At 57.0% G+C, this 18,995-nt stretch overlaps 2 protein-coding genes across 3 annotated transcripts in view; one reads left to right on the forward strand and one right to left on the reverse strand.

The window, feature by feature from the left end:
- Positions 1 to 8,284, forward strand: part of LOC105538594 (mitochondrial import inner membrane translocase subunit TIM16) — an 89,207-nt gene extending 80,923 nt beyond the window's left edge. For both annotated transcript variants that reach the window (XM_011978483.1, XM_011978488.1), the window contains 4 exons: positions 5,179 to 5,263; positions 7,034 to 7,170; positions 7,550 to 7,615; positions 8,130 to 8,284. In XM_011978483.1, the coding sequence (XP_011833873.1) occupies positions 5,179 to 5,263; positions 7,034 to 7,170; positions 7,550 to 7,615; positions 8,130 to 8,216 (375 nt within the window). In that variant the 3' untranslated portion in view covers positions 8,217 to 8,284. The remainder of the gene's footprint in view (positions 1 to 5,178; positions 5,264 to 7,033; positions 7,171 to 7,549; positions 7,616 to 8,129) is intronic.
- A 627-nt stretch (positions 8,285 to 8,911) lies between these two features.
- GLIS2 (GLIS family zinc finger 2) lies at positions 8,912 to 16,931 on the reverse strand. The gene is made up of 6 exons (XM_011978482.1): positions 16,692 to 16,931; positions 15,619 to 15,791; positions 13,866 to 14,042; positions 13,650 to 13,783; positions 13,450 to 13,568; positions 8,912 to 11,784 (listed from the first exon to the last, which is right to left on the reverse strand). The coding sequence occupies exons 1-6, from the start codon at positions 16,861 to 16,863 to the stop codon at positions 10,985 to 10,987; spliced, it is 1,575 nt and encodes a 524-aa protein (XP_011833872.1). The 5' UTR covers positions 16,864 to 16,931; the 3' UTR covers positions 8,912 to 10,984.
- Positions 16,932 to 18,995: the final 2,064 nt, after the last annotated feature.

The raw sequence follows: 18,995 nt of genomic DNA on the forward strand, positions 1-18,995 counted from the left end.
GGATCACCTGAGGTCGGGAGTTCGAGACCAGCCTCATCAACATGGAGAAACCAAACCCCGTCTCTACTAAAAATACAAAATTAGCTGGGCGTGGTGGCGCATGCCTGTAATCTCAGCTGCTCGAGAGGCTGAGGTAGGAGAATTGCTTGAACCCGGGAGGCGGAGGTTGCGGTGAGCCGAAATCATGCCATTGCACTCCAGCCTGGGCAACAAGAGCAAAACTCCATCTCAAAAAAAAAAATTAGCTGGGTGTGGCGGTGGGCGCCTGTAGTCCCAGCCACTCGGGAGGCTGAGGCAGAAGAATTGCTTGAACCTGGGAGGCGGAGGTTGCAGTGAGCCGAGATCGCACCACTGCACTCCAGCCTGGGCCACAGAGCCAGACTCTGTCTCCAAAAAAAAAAAGAAAGTGCTGTCGGAAGGTATACATGGGAGAGCCTGGGAAGGATTTCACCTGAGGGATGGGGGGATGATGGTAAGTCCTGAGGGATGTTGGGTTTTCACAGGATCAGGGTAGAAGGGAGGATGTTCAAGGTGCAGGAAGTCAGAACAGCAGAGGCCCTGAGGAGTACAGAAGTATGAGAGCGGCTCTAGGATCAGAGGGTGTGGTTGCAGCGTGGAGAGATGAGGGTGAGAAGTTGAGGCCAGACCAGGCACTGCGAATGCCACGCTGGGGAGTGGACCAAATCTGCAGGCGGCAGTGGAGAATTGTGTGTGTTCTGGGAGATGGCCAGAACCCTCCTGCAGAAGAGTTAGGAGGCGCTTGGAAACCCTGCCTGGGGACATGGAGTTCATGAGACATCAGGTTGGACAAGGCTGCAACAGCCGTATTCATTCAGATGCATCGGGGGCACCTGCTGTGCCCGTCACTGGCCGGGCCCCGATTGTCGTGGCACGTGCTGCAGTTGTGGTCCTGACCTTTCTCCTGTCTAGTTGTGATGCCTGTATCTGTTTCAGGGGCCCTGGGTGACCAGAGTGTCCTTGAGAAGAGAGTGAGTCTCAGGCTGTCTGCTTATCTACCCGGAGCCTGGGGCTTGGCATCAATGGCGCATTGCACGGGAATCTCAGACACAAGTCAGTGTAAGCCCCATTGCTGAGTGCCTCCCACAGCACTGTCTGTGGTCCCAGCTGCTGGGCTCTGGTCCTGCCTCGGGCCAGGTTGCTGCCCAGCAAGGAGGTGCATGTGCTGCCTCCATGCGTGCCAGGGTTGGATCCTGTGCTTCTAACTGCTGCTGTCTGACAGCCGCGTGGCCTGAAGTTGGATGCCAAGTCAGCTGGGTCCTCTCACCTGGGACCCTCAGGCCCAACTGTCAGTCAGTGGACTATGGGATGTTTGGAGCCTCTGGGAGGGGCCTCAGGTAGTGGTTGGTTTGGTCACCCATGGTAGCCACAGCTGGCAGAGATCTGCTCCCTGTGAGTGAGCTCTGAATGCAGCCTGACCCATGGTGGAAGCTCAGGGGACATTGGGGTACTGGATAGGTGGATGAGGGGCGTGGCTGCACCGCCTAGTTCTGGGCCTGCCGCTGTCTGTCCATGTGGTGTTAATGGCATTGCCTCCTGAGAGCCTGTTGTCCTCTTGTGAGGAGGGCATTATTCTCTCCATTTCGCAGTTAAGAAAACTGAGGTAGGCTGGGCCCAGTGGCGCACGCCTGTAATCCCAGCACTTTGGGAAGCTGAGGCAGGCAGATCATGTGAACCTAGGAGTGCAAGACCACACCTGGGCAACATGGTGAAACCCCATCTCTCCAGAAAAGTACAAAAATTTAGCCAAGTGTGGTGGCGTGTGCCCAGCCTCCAGAAGTTACGAAGTTTCCACCTACTTGTGAAATCCTAACCCACCTGTGTTTGTTCATTCCCCTAATGGCCCATATCACATCCCGCCTGTTAAGGAAAGAGCGGGTCCTCGGAGGCTGAGTACAAGTAGCTCCAGCTACTCGGGAGGCTTAAGCAGGAGAATCTCTTGAGGCTGGTAGGCTGAGGCTGCCAGTCAGCCATGATTGCACCACTGCACTCCAGCCTGGACGACAGAGTTAGACTCTGCTTCAAAAAAAAAAAAAGGCCGGGCGTGGTGTCTCACGCCTGTAATCCCAGCACTTTGGGAGGCCAAGGCGGGTGGATCACCTGAGGTCAGGAGTTTGAGACCAGCCTGACCAACATGGTGAAACTTCATTTCTACTAAAAATACAAAATTAGCTAGGCTTGGTTGTGTTCACCTGTAATCCCAGTTACTTGGGAGGGTGAAGCAGGAGAATCGTTTGAACCTGGGAGGCGGAGGTTGCAATGAACTGAGATCAAGCCACTGCACTCTAGCCTGAGTGACAGAGCGAGACTCAGTCTCAAAAAAATAAATAATAAAAAACCCAAAACAAACAAACAAAAAAACAGGTTCAGAGAGGTTGAGTAATTTGTCCAGGAGCACACAGCTATTGAGAAACAAAGCTAGGGTTCTGGTCCCAGGTCAACGTGGTTCTCATTCTGCTGCCTTGCTCCTTCCCAGCTCCCTGAGGGAATGTAGTATGGTGTTCTGCAGCCTTCACCCCTGAGGAAGCAAAGGGCCTATATCAAATGAGCTGCTATTTTGAAAGAAGCTTTGTTACTTCATAGTGCCTGGTCATTGACAGAGTTTGTGAAACAGTAAGGAATGAAAACCAATGTTTATTGAGCATCTACTGTACTATTAGGCTCTGTGCCAGGCACTTGACAGGCATTATCTCATTTAATCCATGTGACAGCTTTATTGGTGGCCACATTTTACAGGTAGGCACACTGGGGCTCAAAGGAGTTGAGAACATGTCTGTGGTCGCACAGCTGGGATTTGCACACATGTTATCCCAAAGCCTGCAGGTATAACCACTACACTACACTGCCTCTTCTGGGAGATGCCTCCCACGGGAACCTTGCTGGCCTCAATGGGCCGTCCAGTCTGCTGTAACTTTGCAGTCCAGCCACCCTCTGCCCTGCAGCTCTAGGCAGCTAAAGCCACAGGCCATCACGCCGCTTTGGTTTGAAGTGTGCAGGGGCGGTTGGGGAAGCTCCCCAGTTATGACCTCCGCTCTTAACGTTCATTATTTTGCAACAGTCATTGGCCTTGGCAGAATAGTAAACAAGTGATTGCAAGGCCGTGCGATAGCAGCAGAGGGACCGAGTTGGTGGGAGGGGTAGTTTGAGACCTGAGCTGTGTTTCAGGCGGAGGGGACCCTCTGCCTTTCACCTCTGTCCTTCAGACAGCACCAGCATCCCATCCCTGTGCCTCCTGTTCCACTAGGGAGGGGCTGTAGGAAGGAGGCGAAGTCACGTGAGACCGCAGGTGTGAGCAGGTGCATTCCTGACCCGCCCTCGCCTGCAGTACAGCCCCAGCCCTGCTCCGTGCCATGATTATAGGAGGGTACAGCTGGCCAGAGCCCTGCCCCTCGCTGTGATCACAGGAGGGTCTCCTCTGGCCTCTGCTTTCTGCTGTGAAATCCCGAAGTTACGAAGTTTCCACCTACTTTTGAAATCTCAACCCACTTGTGTTTGTTCATTCCCCTAATGGCCGGTAATTACATCCCGCCTGTTAAGGAAAGAGCAGGTCCTCGGAGGCTGAGGAAGGCCAGCGCTGAAGTCGAATCCACTGGAATCTGGAGCGAGCCGTTCTAGCCTCTGGGTTGGGTTCTTGATACTTGTCGGCTTGCCCAGGAGCCCTCCCTTCAGACCCCGGACCCTGCGTAGTGACTGCGGTGGCTGATAGCGCCAGCCTTGGGTTTCCCGTCTGCCTCTGAGGCACCCACTGTGTGTCCTCAGGCCAGTCAGCAACCCCGGCCCCCCAACCCCCGAGTTGTCAGAATTAAAAGGCACAATGAATTGAACGTGTTTGGCTGTTTGGCGCTGTGCCTGGGGTGCGGGCTCAGTTGATACTTGTTGACTGAAGGGAAATCTACAGAAAAGCACTAGGAAGAAAGGGAAAGTCACTTGGCTGTGCCGCATGAGCTTTCAACCTATGCCTAGCCGCCTCCAGCCCGCGCCACGCCCCCGCGTCTACAGCTTTGCAGTCACAAGGTCCTTTGTAAATGCTGTCTATATATAATCTCTTTGTTTCACATAAGATCTGTGCATCTTTCCCTGTCATCCGCCAGATTCCCAGTCTTTCCCAGGCCAGCGTAGGCTGTTGGCTGCTTGCAGGAACTCCCTTCTGCCTTCTCTCCTGCCAGTTTTGGCTCAACCCAGTCCCTTTGCCTAGAAAGCCCTAGTATTTCCGTCATGATTCTACCTGCCCTGCAAAGCCCAGCCCAGGAGGAGTCCCCTCCTCTCACAGAACCCCATCTCAGTCTTGAGCTTTTCTTCTCGACTCTGTGCTTCCGGTCGCCTCTTACTGAGTCTTCCCCAGGGCCTCCGTGGGGCATGGGATCACACGTGCAGCCTTCCAGCATGTTCAGCCTGCTGTGCGACAGTGGGGTTCCCTGCCGGGCCAGCAGTGTGCTCCGACTCAGGGCAGGGACCAGGTTCTGTGTAGCTTTGTGCTCAAGTGCTGAGCAGAATAGACTCTCAGCAGATGTGTGAACGAATGGGTGAACCACTGGCTGAACAAATGAACGAGCCTGACTCTCCCTCATCATTTGGTCCATAGTGTGTTGAAATACCCTTCTAGTGGGCTTTCAGTTCCTTGAAGATGGAAACAAGTTTGCTTAGTAACTTTGTTTTATTGAATGGAATGGACTTAAACTCATCAGACTTGGGAGAATTAGGACAGATCTGTTTCCCCATTGGTAAAATAAAGGTTGGGCCTGATCTCAGAAACTCAAGAAGAGTGATTGTGGGCCCCAGGGTCGAGAGAGAGATATTGCCAGGTCCAGGACTGTCCCTGTGTTCTGGGTCCCAGACCACAGTGTTTCTTCCTGAAGCTGGTGGCTGCAGCCACTTTGCCTTGCTCCTCTCTGCCTTTTCTGAAGGATGATGGGGGGCCAGACTGCCTCTGGGAGCTCCGTCAAGTTCACCCCCCCCAACTGCCTGCCCAGTGAGTAACTAAGCCACCCACCACGGAAGCTTTCATTCAGGGTGCTTTGGAGGGGGTGGCCTGGGGCTGCAGCTCTGTGCTTCATGACCTCGGGTCTCCAGGAGCCTTGCCACTTGGCAGCCGTTTCCAGGGCCCGTCTCTGTGGGCCCACAGGGAGCAGCCTGCTAAGCGGGTGCCTGATTTACCCACAGGCCAAGTACCTGGCGCAGATCATTGTGATGGGTGTGCAGGTGGTGGGCAGGGCCTTTGCACGGGCCCTGCGGCAGGAGTTTGCAGGTAAGCATGGGTCTGTCTCTCCTTTGGGCTGGGAGTTCCTCTCCAGGTCAGATTTTCCCCGTAGCCATGGGCACCTCAGACCTGCTGGTTCTGCAGTGTGGGTAGCCTGGGGCACTTCCCATGGTGGGGGATGGTGCCAGACCAGGGCATCTTTCAGTGGGGACCTGGTTATCAACAGCATCCAGGGCAGGAGCTGGCACACTGGCCCATCCGGATACCTGGTTTTGTAAACATAATTTTTTTTTTTTTTTTTTTTTGAGATGGAGTCTCACTCTGTCACCCAGGCTGGAATGGCAGTGGGGCAATCTCGGCTCACTGCAACCTCTGCCTCCTGGTTCAAGTGATTCTCCTGCCTCAGCCTCCTGAGTAGTTGGGATTACAAGCACCCGACACCACACCGGGCTAATTTTTGTATTTTTAGTAGAGACGGGGTTTCACCATGTTGGCCAGGCTGGTCTGGAACGCTTGACCTCAGGTGATGCGCCCTCCTCAAAGTGCTGGGATTACAGGTGTGAGCCACAGCGCCTGGCCCTGGTTTTGTAAATTGATTTGATTGGAACATAGACACACCCACAGGCTGCTTTCTTTTTTCTTTTTTCTTTTTTCTTTTTTTCTTTTTTTCTTTTTTCTTGAGACGGAGTTTTCACTCTTGTTGCCCAGGCTGGAGTGCAATGGCGAGATCTTGGCTCACTGCAACCTCCACCTCCCGGGTTCAAGTGATTCTCCTGCCTCAGCCTCCCGAGTAGCTGGGATTACAGGCATGCGCCACCACGTCCAGCTAATTTTGTATTTTTAGTAGAGATGGGGTTCCTCCATGTTGGTGAAACTGGTCTTGAACTCCCAACCTCAGGTGATCCACCCAACTTGGCCTCCCAAAGTGCTGGCATTACAGGTGTGAGCCATCGCACGCAGCCCTTTTTTTTTCTTTTGAGACAGTCTCACTGTTGCCCAGGCTGGAGTGCAGTGGGTGTGATCTCAGTTCACTGCAACCTCTGCCTCCTGGGTTCAAGCAATGCTCCTGCTTCAGCCTCCCGAGTAGCTGAGACTACAGGCATGTGCCACCACACCCAGCTAATTTTTGTACTTTTAGTAGAGACAGGGTTTCACCATGTTGGCCAGGATGGTCTTGATCTCTTGACCTCGTGATCTGCCCGCCTTGGCCTCCCAAAGTGCTGGGATTGCAGGAGTGAGCCACTGTGCCCGGCTGACAGGCTGCTCTCAAGGCAGAGTTGAATGGTTCCAGTGCAGGCTCATTAGCCTGCAAAGCCTAAAATAGCTACTCTCTGAGCCTTTAGGAAAAGTTTAGCAGCTCCTGATTCTAGTTTCTGGGGTCACTGAAAGGGAAGAGGTCACCCAACGCAGTGGCTTTGGTGGTCTAGGTGACAGGTGGGCAGCTGGGCTGCTGCAGAGCCCTCTCATGCCCGCAGCCCCACTGTACAGTCCCCATCACAGCCTAAAGCTCCCCAGTTTGCTGTGCCCCTGGGATATGGGGGTTGGGGGACAGGGTCATCTCATGGTCTAGATTGGGGACCAGGAACCAGTTTTAGTGGTCAGACCCTGCCCTTATCCTCCAGTGAGGCACGTCTGTCCTCACCTTCCCAGCCTCTACCCCCTAAAAAAGAAACCACTCCAGGAGAAGAGGCAGCTCCTAGCCACCTGTCCCTGTGTCTCTCATCCTGTGCCGGTGGCAGGGGTGAGCCACCAACTTGGAAGGCCCAGGGTGAAGTCTGGGCTGCTGAGGACTGAGCGATCACCCACATGTCCACACAGCCAGCCGGGCCGCAGCTGATGCCCGAGGACGCGCTGGACACCGGTCTGCAGCCGCTTCCAACCTCTCCGGCCTCAGCCTCCAGGAGGCACAGCAGATTCTCAACGTGTCCAAGCTGAGCCCCGAGGAGGTCCAGAAGGTGAGGCCACTGGGCCGCCCGAAGTTTGAAGGGGAGAGGCTGCTAGGGCGGGAAGAGTGAAGGGAGGCCTGGCAAGGAGGTCCGATGTGGAGGCTGCAGTCATACCCAGCTCGGACTCCAACTTGCGGGAGTCACTGTTGCTGGTGAAGTTCTAGGCCTGAGGCAGGACAGTTGTAGAGACAGAGTGCTTGCCGGTAGCAGCCGAGTCGCCCTCCAGGGTATCCGTCCTCATCTCTGCCTCTTACTGACCACTACAGCTGCATGTGGCACACAGGGTGGAGAGGAGCCCTGTTGCCTCTCTGATGTGGCCCCACATAGCCTGCCCGGCGTCTCTCGCCTGCAGTCTGCAGCCCTCTCACCCGTCCCCTCTCCTCTGCAGAACTATGAACACTTATTTAAGGTGAATGACAAATCCGTGGGTGGCTCTTTCTACCTGCAGTCAAAGGTGAGTGGTCTTTGATTCTGGGAGGAAGTAAGTCATGGGACCCCCTCTCCTCACCTGGGGCTCGATTCCCGGTCGGGGGAGCTGACCAGCTAAGGGCTTGGCACAGAAAACTGCCAGGCCTTCCCATGGTGCCCCAGCCTCAGGGAGTCCCCCTGAACTGCCACCCCTCTGACTGCTTTAGCTCTGCGGGGTCCAGCCACTCAGGCTGTGTCACCCCAGACAACAGCCCTCCCTCCCCGCAGCTGGGACTTGGAAGGAGCAGGAGCCCCAGCCGGTGGGGTGCTAGAAACAGCTTTCAGCTCACAGAGGTTACAGCATGCGCTGGGCCCCTGCAGCTCAGCTCTGTCTCCCCAGACCACCCCCTGACCCTGGGGCGCTGCTGAAGGAAGCATTCGTATCCACCCACTGCCCTCCAAAAAACGGACCTGGGCTGACGGGAAGAGGCTGTCCCATGTGGGCAAGGGGTATGGGGCAGAGGCTTGGCCTCCTGGCCTGATTATCTGTGACCCACTAGGTGGTCCGCGCAAAGGAGCGCCTGGACGAGGAACTCAAAATCCAGGCCCAGGAGGACAGAGAAAAAGGGCAGAAGCCCCACACGTGACTTCTTGGCTCCCCCCACCCACCCCGCCACCTCTAATTTATAGCTTGGTAATAAATGTCTTTTCTGCATTTCTCGTGTGCATGTGTCCAGATTCCAGAAGGCAGGTTGCTCCTCCTGCCACTTGCAGGGCTGTGGGTGCTGGGGATGGGGAGGCAGCAGCCTTTAACAGCCCAGAAGGGCCGGGCTGGGTGAGGTTGGCGGGCAGCCAGCCAGTGGGTCCCAGCTGAGTCCTGTCACGTACAGGATGCAGCCGCTCCTGCTTCCACAGCACCCGAGCCAGCGTTAGGCTCCCTCTCATGGCGTCCCTGCCCCCAGAGCTCTGTCGGCAGCCACCGTGTCTCTGGAGCAGGTTTGAACCTAGCACCTCAGTAATCTGGGCACGATACCCCAGAATGCGGCTGGGTGAAGAGGGGCCTTTGCCCCGCCACTCACCAAAGCCACAGCGGGCAGTAGTGGGCTGACAACCTGAACCCTGGGATGCTCTGCCTGGAATCTTCCCTCTCAGCTCCTGTCACCTGTGCGCCCTCAGCACCTACCTCCTTCCCAGGCTTCCAGTTCCTGCTCTCAGCGGCAGACTGAGAGGGAGGGGAACCTGCAGGGTCGGGGAGAAAGCCCAGTCAGGCCTGCAGGGGCTCAGGGCAGTGGTGGCCGCGTGTCAGGGCCGGGTTCCTGACACATCCACGACACACAAGCCATCTTTGCAACTCACTTTTATTGTTTCTTTATAAACCTCCTCTCCCATGGAGGAATATATTGTTATAGTCATTAGCTTATCTCTTTTTTTAAAACTCTATGCTAACAGCAATGGAGCCAAGAGGAGGAAAAACATAAGCTACAATAGAAAGGCACTTAGAACCTGTTAAAATACTGACATCCTGGAATGTGCAACAACAAACCAATGACAACCACAAAAAGTACACCAGCCCTGCCGAGCCTGGTCCGTCACGGAGTCGCATGCTGAGCTCGTCAGCCTTCCAGTGCCCTGTTCCTCCGCTCTGCTCAAGTCAAAAACCCATGACCCCGCCAGGGACTTAAGGCCTGGGGCCCTCACAGGGGTGGGGGGTGCTCAGGGCCTGGGTGGGGCCTGAAGAAAGGAGACCAGCTCCCTCCTACCTTGCTCATAGCCCCTTCGAGGGGCAGAGCCAGTGTGGCTGGGCCCTGTCAGGGCTGGAGTCCGAAGCCCAGAGGCAAGGTGGGCCGGGTCAGGGTGACCCCTCTGGGACAGAAGGGCAGTCCGGGAGAGGGTAGGGTCAGCAGAGCTGCCAGAGGAACTGCAGGGTCACTAAGGACCCCAAGGCTGTCCAGGCAGTTGCCTCGTTGTACAGATGGGGAGGTGGAAGGGCCTGGCCACTCCGAGGCCTGGTGATAGGGCAGGCCTAGAAACCAGAACTCCCAGCTGCCAGGTGGGAGAGGGAGCAGGGAAAGGCCCCGGATGGGGGAGCCCATGGCTGCGTCCATCTCCCAGGGCATCCTGGGATGGGACTGGGGTACAAGGCCCTCCAGCACCCTTAAGTGGTTCTGGCCCCTGTCAGGGTCCCTCTGAGTGGCACAGAACCGGGGTTGGGGGGGGCCCGCTGGGTGTTAGGGGTGGGGAAGTGCCTCTGAGAAAGCAGCCCAACAGGGAAAAGCCAGAGGAAGCAATGTGTCACGGGCCCGGCGCGCCCTCCTCCAGCCACTGCTTCCCTCAGGCCTTCAGTCCACAGCCTCCAGAAAGCTCCCGACACAGTGCTGACTGGGAGCCCCCTCCCCTGCATGCTGTCACTTGGAGTCCCCAGACCAGGAGCTGTGTCCCAGCCTGTGGTCAGTCGTCCCCAGCTAGCCTCCCCTTCCTGGTACAGAACCAAGGACCCGAAGGCCTCTGCAGGGGGCGCTGCCCAGGCCAGGCCCAGCGGGGGTGGAAGGAGGAAGACAGGGCGCTGGGCCTGGCCCCACATGCTCCCTGAGCCAGGGCCCAGGCCATTCAGTGTCCTGGCACCACAGCTAGCCTGGCACCTCCCCTTGCCAGCTCAGGGGCCCTCAGACCTGCTTCCCACGCTCCCAGGGTGCCCCAAAAGGTAAAGGAAGGAGGCTCCGGGGTGCAAGGGTAGAGTGACCAGCTATCCCGTCTGGTGCTGTCGGCCTGGCCTAGGGTGAGGAGGGCAGCTGCGGAGCGGGTCTCCCTTCTAACTAGCGGGAGGCGCCTTGTCCTGGGGGGCGCGCTTCTGCCTGGGGCTTTGCAGGGCCTGCGTCTGTCCTGCTTTCCCTCTGGAAGCAGGGTCAGAGGGAAAGGGGTCTAAGGAGCCCCCAAGGCAGGGGCTAGGTGAGCCTAGGAGGGAAGGGCAGGCCTCCCTGGGGGCTCCCCTCAGGAAGGGGGAGCCTGGTGCCAGCAGGGAGGGCAGATACCACCTCACCCGCCCCCTTTGCTGGGAGAGGGCGACTTGCCCTGGGTGGTTACTAGGTGAGGGAGGTGCCAGGGTGGGAGAGGGAAAGAGGAGGAGGTCGGGCAGGGGAAAGCCCTGCAGAAGCTGAGGGCCGGGTGGTGGGGGACAGAGAGGAGCGAGGCTTCAGCACCCAGGAGCACAGCTCTCCCTGCATGACAGGCCAGGTCCCCACCTGGGGGCTGGGAGGCCAGCCATAAATGACCTAGCACCATCCTTGCTCCCCGGTGGGCTGGGCTGGGGCTGCCCGGGCAGTAGGACATTATTGCTATTTCACAGAAGAGTTTCCGTTCGTCGGGGGCAGTGCGCGGAGCTGCCGGCGGGGCCACCACAGCTGTCTGCAGGGTGGGCTCAGTTCACCACAGCCGGTTTGAGCAGCACCGAGCCCGGCGGGATGACCACCCAGCCAGGGGCCAGCGCCTCTGGGCTGCTAGCTGCCGAGTTGACGCCCGTGGACAGGTCCAGCACGGTGCCTGGCAGCAGGGGGAGTCCATCGGGGCTTGGCCGGGAGCAGTTGCTCTCCGTCCTTTCGAGGGGCGTCTTGCGGCCCTCTATGCCCAGGGCCCTGGTGGGCACCGACCCACGCCCCTTCTCCCCCTCGGCCTTGCCACCAGCGGCGCCAGCGAGGAGGGAGACCACAGGCAAGCCCAGTCCGCCAGCCCCAAAGGGCGAGGGCAGCAGCGGGTTCTTGGCCAGATTGAGAGGCAGGACGGGGCCTGGCAGCCCAGGGCCCATGCCCCCCCCACCCCCACTGCCCCCACCATTGCCACAGGCCAGGGCACTGAGGTCGAGGGGGCCGGGGGCCAGGGGTAGGGGCAGGCCGGGAAGACCAGGGCCTCCAAAGAGGGCAGCTGGGTTGGGGATGATGATCTGGGCCCCACTGACATAGGGGCCGCTGTCGGGGGCGGGCAGTGGCGGCTTGGGAGGTGGGCGCAGCTGCAGGAGCTCTTGCTGCTCATGGGACACGAAGTGGCCGTGGGCCTTGATGTGCTTGCGCAGTGAGCTGGGGTCCGTGTAGCGCTTGTGGCAGCCAGGCATCTTGCAGTAGTAGGGCTTGTCCACGTAGTGGGTGCGCGTGTGCTTAAAGCGGTCACTGGAGTTGGAATAGCGCTTGTTGCAGCCCTCATAGGGGCAGACGTAGGGCTTCTCACCTGCAGGGTGGTGCAGTGCAGTGCTGCTGTGAGGGGTCTCTCCCCTTCCTGGGTCTCACCCCATGTACTCAACATCCCCCAGGCCAAGCACTCCCTGGGAGCACGGACGCCCCAATTCTGGGGGCAGGGGGCATCCCCGGCACGTGGCATGAGATCTGGCCCCAGGTAGGGCACAGAGGCTTTCTGAAAAGCCAGGCTGGTTGACTGCAGCTCTGACTGGCCTCGCCCTGCACCCTCTGCTACAGAGGGTGTGCCTTTCAGCAGCAGAACATGGCCTTGGAGGCCAGGCCCGGGAGTTCATGCCTGTAATTTCAGCACTTTGGGAAGCCAAGGCAGGTAGATCACTTGAGGCCAGGAGTTCCAGACCAGCCGGGCCAACATGGTGAAACCCCATCTCTACTAAAAATACGAAAACTAACTGGGTGTGGTGGCGGATGCCTGTAATCCCAGCTACCTGGGAGGCTGAGGCAGGAGAATCACTTGAACTCGGGAGGTGCAGGTTGCAGTGAGCCGAGATCATGCCACTGCACTCTAGCCTGGGTGACAGAGTGAGTCTGTCTTAAGAAAAAAAAAGAAACCATGGCCTTGGAGATCATATCCTGGCTCAAGGCACCCAGCGTGTGCCTGGCCACAAGGAATGCTGCCTGGGTACCACTGCCCTCACTCAACAAATGGCTCAAGGTTCACCAGGCGTTTTCTGGCCCTGGCCAGAGCAGGGGGCCACATGCAGCAACTGACCTCCTGATACATGGCTCTCCACCTGGAGATGTGCTGCCAGGGTGAAATAAACACCAGGAAAAAAGATACACATCAGCTCCTTGAGGCTTTGTCATGAAATGAAGAACTTCAATATCTCACCGATTTGTCTTTAATACTGAATTGATAACACGTTGGATGTATGGGATCATATTACATTTAATTAATTACATTTAATACATATTACAATTAATTTCACCCATTTCTTTTTGCGTTTGTTTTGTTTTGTTTTTGTTTTTTTGAGACGGAGTCTCGCTCTGTCGCCCAGGCTGGAGTGCAGTGGTTTGATCTCGGCTCACAGCAAGCTCCACCTCCCAGGTTCACACCATTCTCCTGCCTCAGCCTCCCGAGTAGCTGGGACCACAGGCGCCCGCCACCACACCCGGCTAATTTTTTGTATTTTTAGTAGAGACGGGGTTTCACCGTGTTAGCCAGGATGGTCTCGATCTCCTGACCTCATGTTCTGCCCGCCTCAGCCTCCCAAAGTGCTGGGATTACAGGCGTGAACCACCGCGCATGGCCTTGCTGTTTTTTATGCAGCGATTAGGAAATGTAAAATTACATCTGTGGCTACAACAGCCAGAGCTGTCCTGCTGTGGGCCTGGGCTGTAGTGAGGAGTGAAGCCGACCTGGCCTCTGTGATCACAGAGGTGGCATTAGTCAGATGATAACCACGGGACCCAGGAAATGGCATTGGTGCTCCAAGAGCAGGTGGTGGGTGGGGGTCAGACCCTCAGGGGACGCTTCCCCCAGCAAACTGCATTGGAAAAGGGACCCCTGGGTGATGACATCAACCCTCATCTCTGAGGTCTGGGAACGACTTACAGTCCCCTCCCCCGGGGACCTGCCCAGCCAGTCTCAGCTGAGCACCCCCTTCATGGGCCGAGCTGCCCGGCCCCGGCCTCTTACCTGTGTGCGACCGGTTGTGGATCTTCAGGTTCTCCAGGCGGGAGAAGCTCTTGCTACAGGTCGGGCAGCGGTGCGGTTTCTCATTGGTGTGTGTGCGGATGTGGATGAGCATCTTGTACCTGCTCCAGGGAGGGCAGGGGGTGTGGCTCAGCTCACTGGAGACCCCAGTCCTCCCTCTACCCCTCTCTACCCCACCTCACCTAGCGTTGAAGCCTCGGCCATGGCGGGCACAGCCCTCCCAGTGGCAGCAGTACCCCGCGTCCTTCTCGGGCTTGACATGGTAGTCGTTGACGTGGTCCACCAGGTCTTGCAGGAGCTCAAAGAGCTGGTTACACTGTGGGGGCCGGGAAGGGTTCTGAGCCCATGCGGGGTGACCTGCCCCGGACTCCACACCACTCTTCCTGGCCCCCACTCACCTTGGCCCAGCGACACACCAGCTGCTTGGGCAGGGGCAGGTCTGGCGAGAGGCACTTGTCCTTGGGAGGGGTAAGGAAGGAGGAGGCAGGCAGATGCAGGGCCCCCCCAGAGCCCAGGGGCAGGAAGAACTGGAAGGAGCTGGGGACACCATCCAAATAGCGCAGTGGCTGGAAGTCCTGGGGTGCGAGGGGAGAGCTAGTCAGGGTCCTGCTGGCCCGGAGCCCCCCATCCCATCTAAAGTGGATTGAATGGCATCCCCAAACAGAGACATTCAGGTCCTCTTCTCCCCTGCCCCTACCTGTGCATGTGGCCTTATTTGGAACTAGTGTCTTTGCAGATGTGATCAAGTTAAGATGAAGTCACACTAGATTAGGGTGGGCCCTACATCCAGTGACTGGTGTCTTTTTTAAATTTTTATTTTCTTAATTTAAAAAAAATATAGCCAGGTGCGGTGGCTCACACCTGTAATCCCAGCACTTTGGGAGGCCGAGGTGGGCGGATTACTTGAGGCCAGGAGTTCAAGACCAACTTGGCCAACATGGTGAAACCCCCTTTCTGCTAAAAATACAAAAATTAGCCAGGTGTGGTGGCACACGCCTGTAATCTCAGCTATTTGGGAGGCTGAGGCAGGATAATTGCATGAACCTGGGAGGCGGAGGCTGCAGTGAGCCAAGATTGTGCCACTGCACTCCAGCCTGGGTGACGGAGTGAGACTCTGTTTAAAAAAAAAAAAAAGGCCGGGCGCGGTGGCTCACACCTGTAATCCCAGCACTTTGGGAGGCCGAGATGGGTGGATCACTTGAGGTCAGGAGTTCAAGACCAGCCTGGCCAACATGGTAAAACCCGTCTGTACTAAAAATACAAAATTAGGCCAGGCGTAATGGGTGGATCAGGAGGTCAGGAGATTGAGACCATCCTGGCTAACACAGTGAAACCCCGTCTCTACTAAAAATACAAAAAAAAAAAATTAGCCAGGCATGGTGGCGGGCGCCTATAGTCCCAGCTACTAGGGAGGCTGAGGCAGGAGAATGGCATGAGCCCTGGAGGTGGAGCTTGCAGTGAGCCAAGATCGCACCACTGCACTCCAGCCTGGGCAACAGAGCAAGACTCCGTCTCAAAAAAACAACAACAAAAAACAAAATTAGCCAGGTGTGCTGGTGTATACCTGTAGTCCCAGCTTGGGAGGCTGAGGCAGGAGAATCGCTTGAACCTGGGAGACAGAGGTTGCAGTGAGCTGAGATCCGGGCCACTGCACTCCAGCCTGGGCAACGGAGCAAGACTCTGTCTCAAAAAAAAAAAATAAAATAAAATAAAAAAATAAATAGAGATGGGGCCTTGCTATGTTGCCCAGGCTAGTTTTGAACTCCTGGGCTCAAGCGATCTTCCCACCTTGGCCTCTTAAAGTGCTGGGGTTACAGGTATCAGCCACCATGCCCGGCCATGACTAGCGTCTTTATAAGATAAAGCAGAGAGAGGTTTGGACACAGAGGGATAAAGGCCATGTGAAAACAGGGCACAGCCTGGAGTGAAGCAGCTACCAGGCTAGAGTGCCAGGCATTGCCAGAAGCCACCAGAAGGCAGGAGAGAGGCAGCGAAGGTTCTCCCCTAGAGCCTTCCAGGTAGACTCCAGCCTCCAGAACTATGAGGGGTAACATGTCTGCTGTTTTAAACCACTCAGTGTTGGGGTACTCTGTCATGGCAACCCCAGGAAACCAGTCCACCCCTCTCTCTGGAACTCTCACCCCTCCTTACCGAGGCACTGGGCACTGGAGGCAGGTCCCCGTTGCCCTGACGCTCAGGGGACAGCGAGCTGCTGCCATTGGGGGAGTCCAGCCCAGATGGTGGTGACAAGCTGAGGTCCACGAGAGGGGCTGCTGAAAAGCGTCCCTCCACCTTCTCAGGGAACTTGGAGTTCAGCAGGAAGCCTAAGGGAGAGGCACAATTCAGGGAATGCTGGAGCACAGAGTCCTGGTGGGCCAGGTCCTCCTGCCTTGAACCCCCACTGTGACCTTGGGAGCAGACACCAGCCACGCCCCCAGACCACACTGGGAGCCCTGGAATCTGAGGAACAGCCTATGGAGCTGACAGGTGTGTGACACCGCCCACCACCTCTGACCTTTACCAGCCACCAGAGCTTGGCCCCCGTGAGCTGGGAGGGGGAAGTGCCCGCTTTACAGACAGGAATGGTCTGGCTCGCAGGGTTAATAACAGAACAGGACTCGAACCCAGGGCCCCTGGGTCCCTGTCAGACGGGCAGGTAGGAATCTTTCTAGCTTTTCCCAGGCCCCTTCCTGCCTCAGTGCTCCCTTCTGTAAAGTGGCAGGTTTGGACTGGGCTGCTCCCATAGCCTTCACGTTCGGACAAGTGGTGAATCTGGTTTTCGGGTGAATCTGCTCTTGGAGGCAGGGCAAAAGTGGTGCACGCCACCCTGGGCCCGAGCACTGGGCATCCCTGAGAGACACCTGCTGGGCTCAGACCCAGACTCTACCGCCTGGGTTGGCCAGCTGCACCACCCCACAGCCCAGGGTGCAGCTCCTGGGACCTCTGCCACACCTTCTGAATGCCGGGTTGCCCAACCAACTCCTCCAGATCTGTCCAGAGGCCTCAGTATGCATCATGTGCCAGCCACGTGAAGTGGGCATCGCAGCTCCCACCTCCCTCCGGACAGACACTTCTGGGCGGATGGAAGGACAAGCCTGTGGGCTTCCCGTGAGCTGGAAGCCAAGAGGGGCTGCAGCTACATGCTGGTGGACACATTTGGCCATTCTCCCTATCACCATGGCTGGATCAGGGCTGAGTCCCCCTGCCCTGCCCAGGGCCAGTACCTGAGGGCGGGGACCCCGGAGAGCCAGGCGTGGGGCTGTCGTCCACCAGGCCCAGCTCCCTGTGCAGAGCACGGGGCCGGACCACACCCAGAGTCCTCTCCCGCTTCTCTCTCGCCGCCCGGAGCTTGGTGATACTCAGCTTCAGGTCGAGCGGCTCGTCCAGGGAGTGCATGGTGAGGGGGCTGGAGTTGGAGGTGGCAGCAGGCAGTGGGCTCCCAGCTGGTCTTCACGCAGGAACCTGGGGAAGGACAGGAGCTCTGCTGTGGCCCTGGGACCCCAGGCTTCTCCTCGGGCTGCACTCACGACAGTCTGACAGGAGCAGGAGCAGGAGAAGGGGGCAGGGTGACGTTGTCTCCTGGGTAGGGAGACCCTCCGAGGGACCTGGCCGGCAGCTATCATGGGAGGAGAGCCAACGGCCTCCTCAGAGATTCAACATCCGCTGCCCACAAGTCTCTTGGGGAAGACAAAGCTCGTGTTCTCCATTTTGCCATGAAACTGAATTTTATTTATTTGCTGACAGGGTCTCGCTCTGTCACTCAGGCTGGAGTGCAAGTGGCATGATCATAGCTCACTGCAGCCTCGACCTCCTAGGCCCAAGCAATCCTCCCACCTCAGCCTCCCTGGCAGCTGGGACTACAGGCATGCAACACTCCTGGCTAATTAAAAAAAAAAAAATTCTTTTTTGTAGAAATGGGGTCTCACCATGTTGCCCAAACTGATCTCGAACTCCTGGCCTCAAGCAATCCTCCTGCCTTGGCCTCCCAAAATGCTGGGAGTACATGCCTGAGCCACCGCACTTGGCGAAATTGAGTCTTTTAGAGGCATCGCCTCAGATTGCTAGTGCTCAGAAGTGGCAGAACTATCAGATTCAAGGCCTCAAGCTGGATCTCCCAGGAACCGGCTAGCCGAGTCCCAACAGCCATTTCTGACAGAGCAGGAGCCATGCTCCGGACGCCCGCCCTGTTTGACCCCAAAGATCTAGAACCAGGCCAGGGGGCAAGGAGCATCCTCCGAGGTGGCCAGCAGGCAGCCACGCTCACCTCCAGGGAGCATGTACCAGGCAAACCGAGGAAGTGGGCACAGCCAGCAGAGGCCTGGAGGAGAGGCATCGCAAGCCAGGGAGCCCCAGGGCGCTGGGCCACCACCAGGGGGCAGCTGGGGATTGTGGCCTGGCCTGGCCAGGCCAGGCCAGCTGGGGCAGGGTTGGCACAGTCAACCAGCTCTACCTGAGAGTTAACCTATAAATAAGTACAAGTTATTTTTTACTGGAGATGATATTCCTTTAGTATAACTTCCCATGCTGTAATTTTCATCATTTTTGTTAGAATTTCTCACTGGTATAATTTTTGTTTTCTTTTTGGAAATGGAGTCTCTCAGTCACCCAGGCTGGAGTGCAGTGGCGTGACCTCGGCTCACTGCAACCTCTGCCTCCCGGGTTCAAGTGATTCTCCTGCCTCAGCCTCCTGAGTAGCCAGGATTGCAAGCGTACACCACCACACCCAGCTCATTTTTCTATTTTTAGTAGCGACAGGGTTTCACCATGTTCACCAGGCTGGCCTCAAACTCCTGACATCGGGTGATCTGCCCGCCTCGGCCTCCCAAAGTGCTGGAATTACAGGTGTGAGCCACCTTGCCCCACCTGGTATAATTTTTCTCACATGCAAATGATCTAACAGTATCCACCGACCCGAGAACAAGGTCAACGCTTCATTCTAAACCCAAACTTCACGTTCAGAGCAGCAATCTTTTCCCACGCGGTTAAACACGACATTTCCTTGCATTCATTCATTGGGATTATTACAATTTGAAAATCTAACCGCCGCATAATCACACTGTGAGATCCCATCTTTCGCGGTATCGGGGTCTCTTTACTCAATACCAAAGGGCGGCCATGGTGGACATAACTACTACATGGTGAAATACTTTGGATATGCCCCCGTGTTTCCCTGGGGACTAGCATGGCCTGTGAGTGGGCAGAGCTGCCCAGATGCTTTCCACAGGGCAGGACAGGAAGGCAGCCCTCACATCCCCACTCGGGGCCTCAATCCAGCCTTTCCTTGGTTCTGACCCCCACTCATTCATTTGCCCCAGCAAGCTCCCCTTCTGCCCTGACTCAAAGCAATGAGGGCATAAAACGGTCCCCTTCACTGGAGATCCTCTGCTTCTAGGGAACCACCCCAAGGCCCCACCCCAACACGGCTGACACGGGGGTCTCAGCAAAGGGAGGCTGCCCACCTCTCCCAAGGATGTGTCATCAGAGACAGGGCAGCTGCCCTAGGCCGTGGGACCTAGGTCTGCGGCCTG

The sequence above is a fragment of the Mandrillus leucophaeus genome, unplaced genomic scaffold, assembly GCF_000951045.1.
Source record: "Mandrillus leucophaeus isolate KB7577 unplaced genomic scaffold, Mleu.le_1.0 Scaffold195, whole genome shotgun sequence".
NCBI lineage: Eukaryota > Metazoa > Chordata > Mammalia > Primates > Cercopithecidae > Mandrillus > Mandrillus leucophaeus.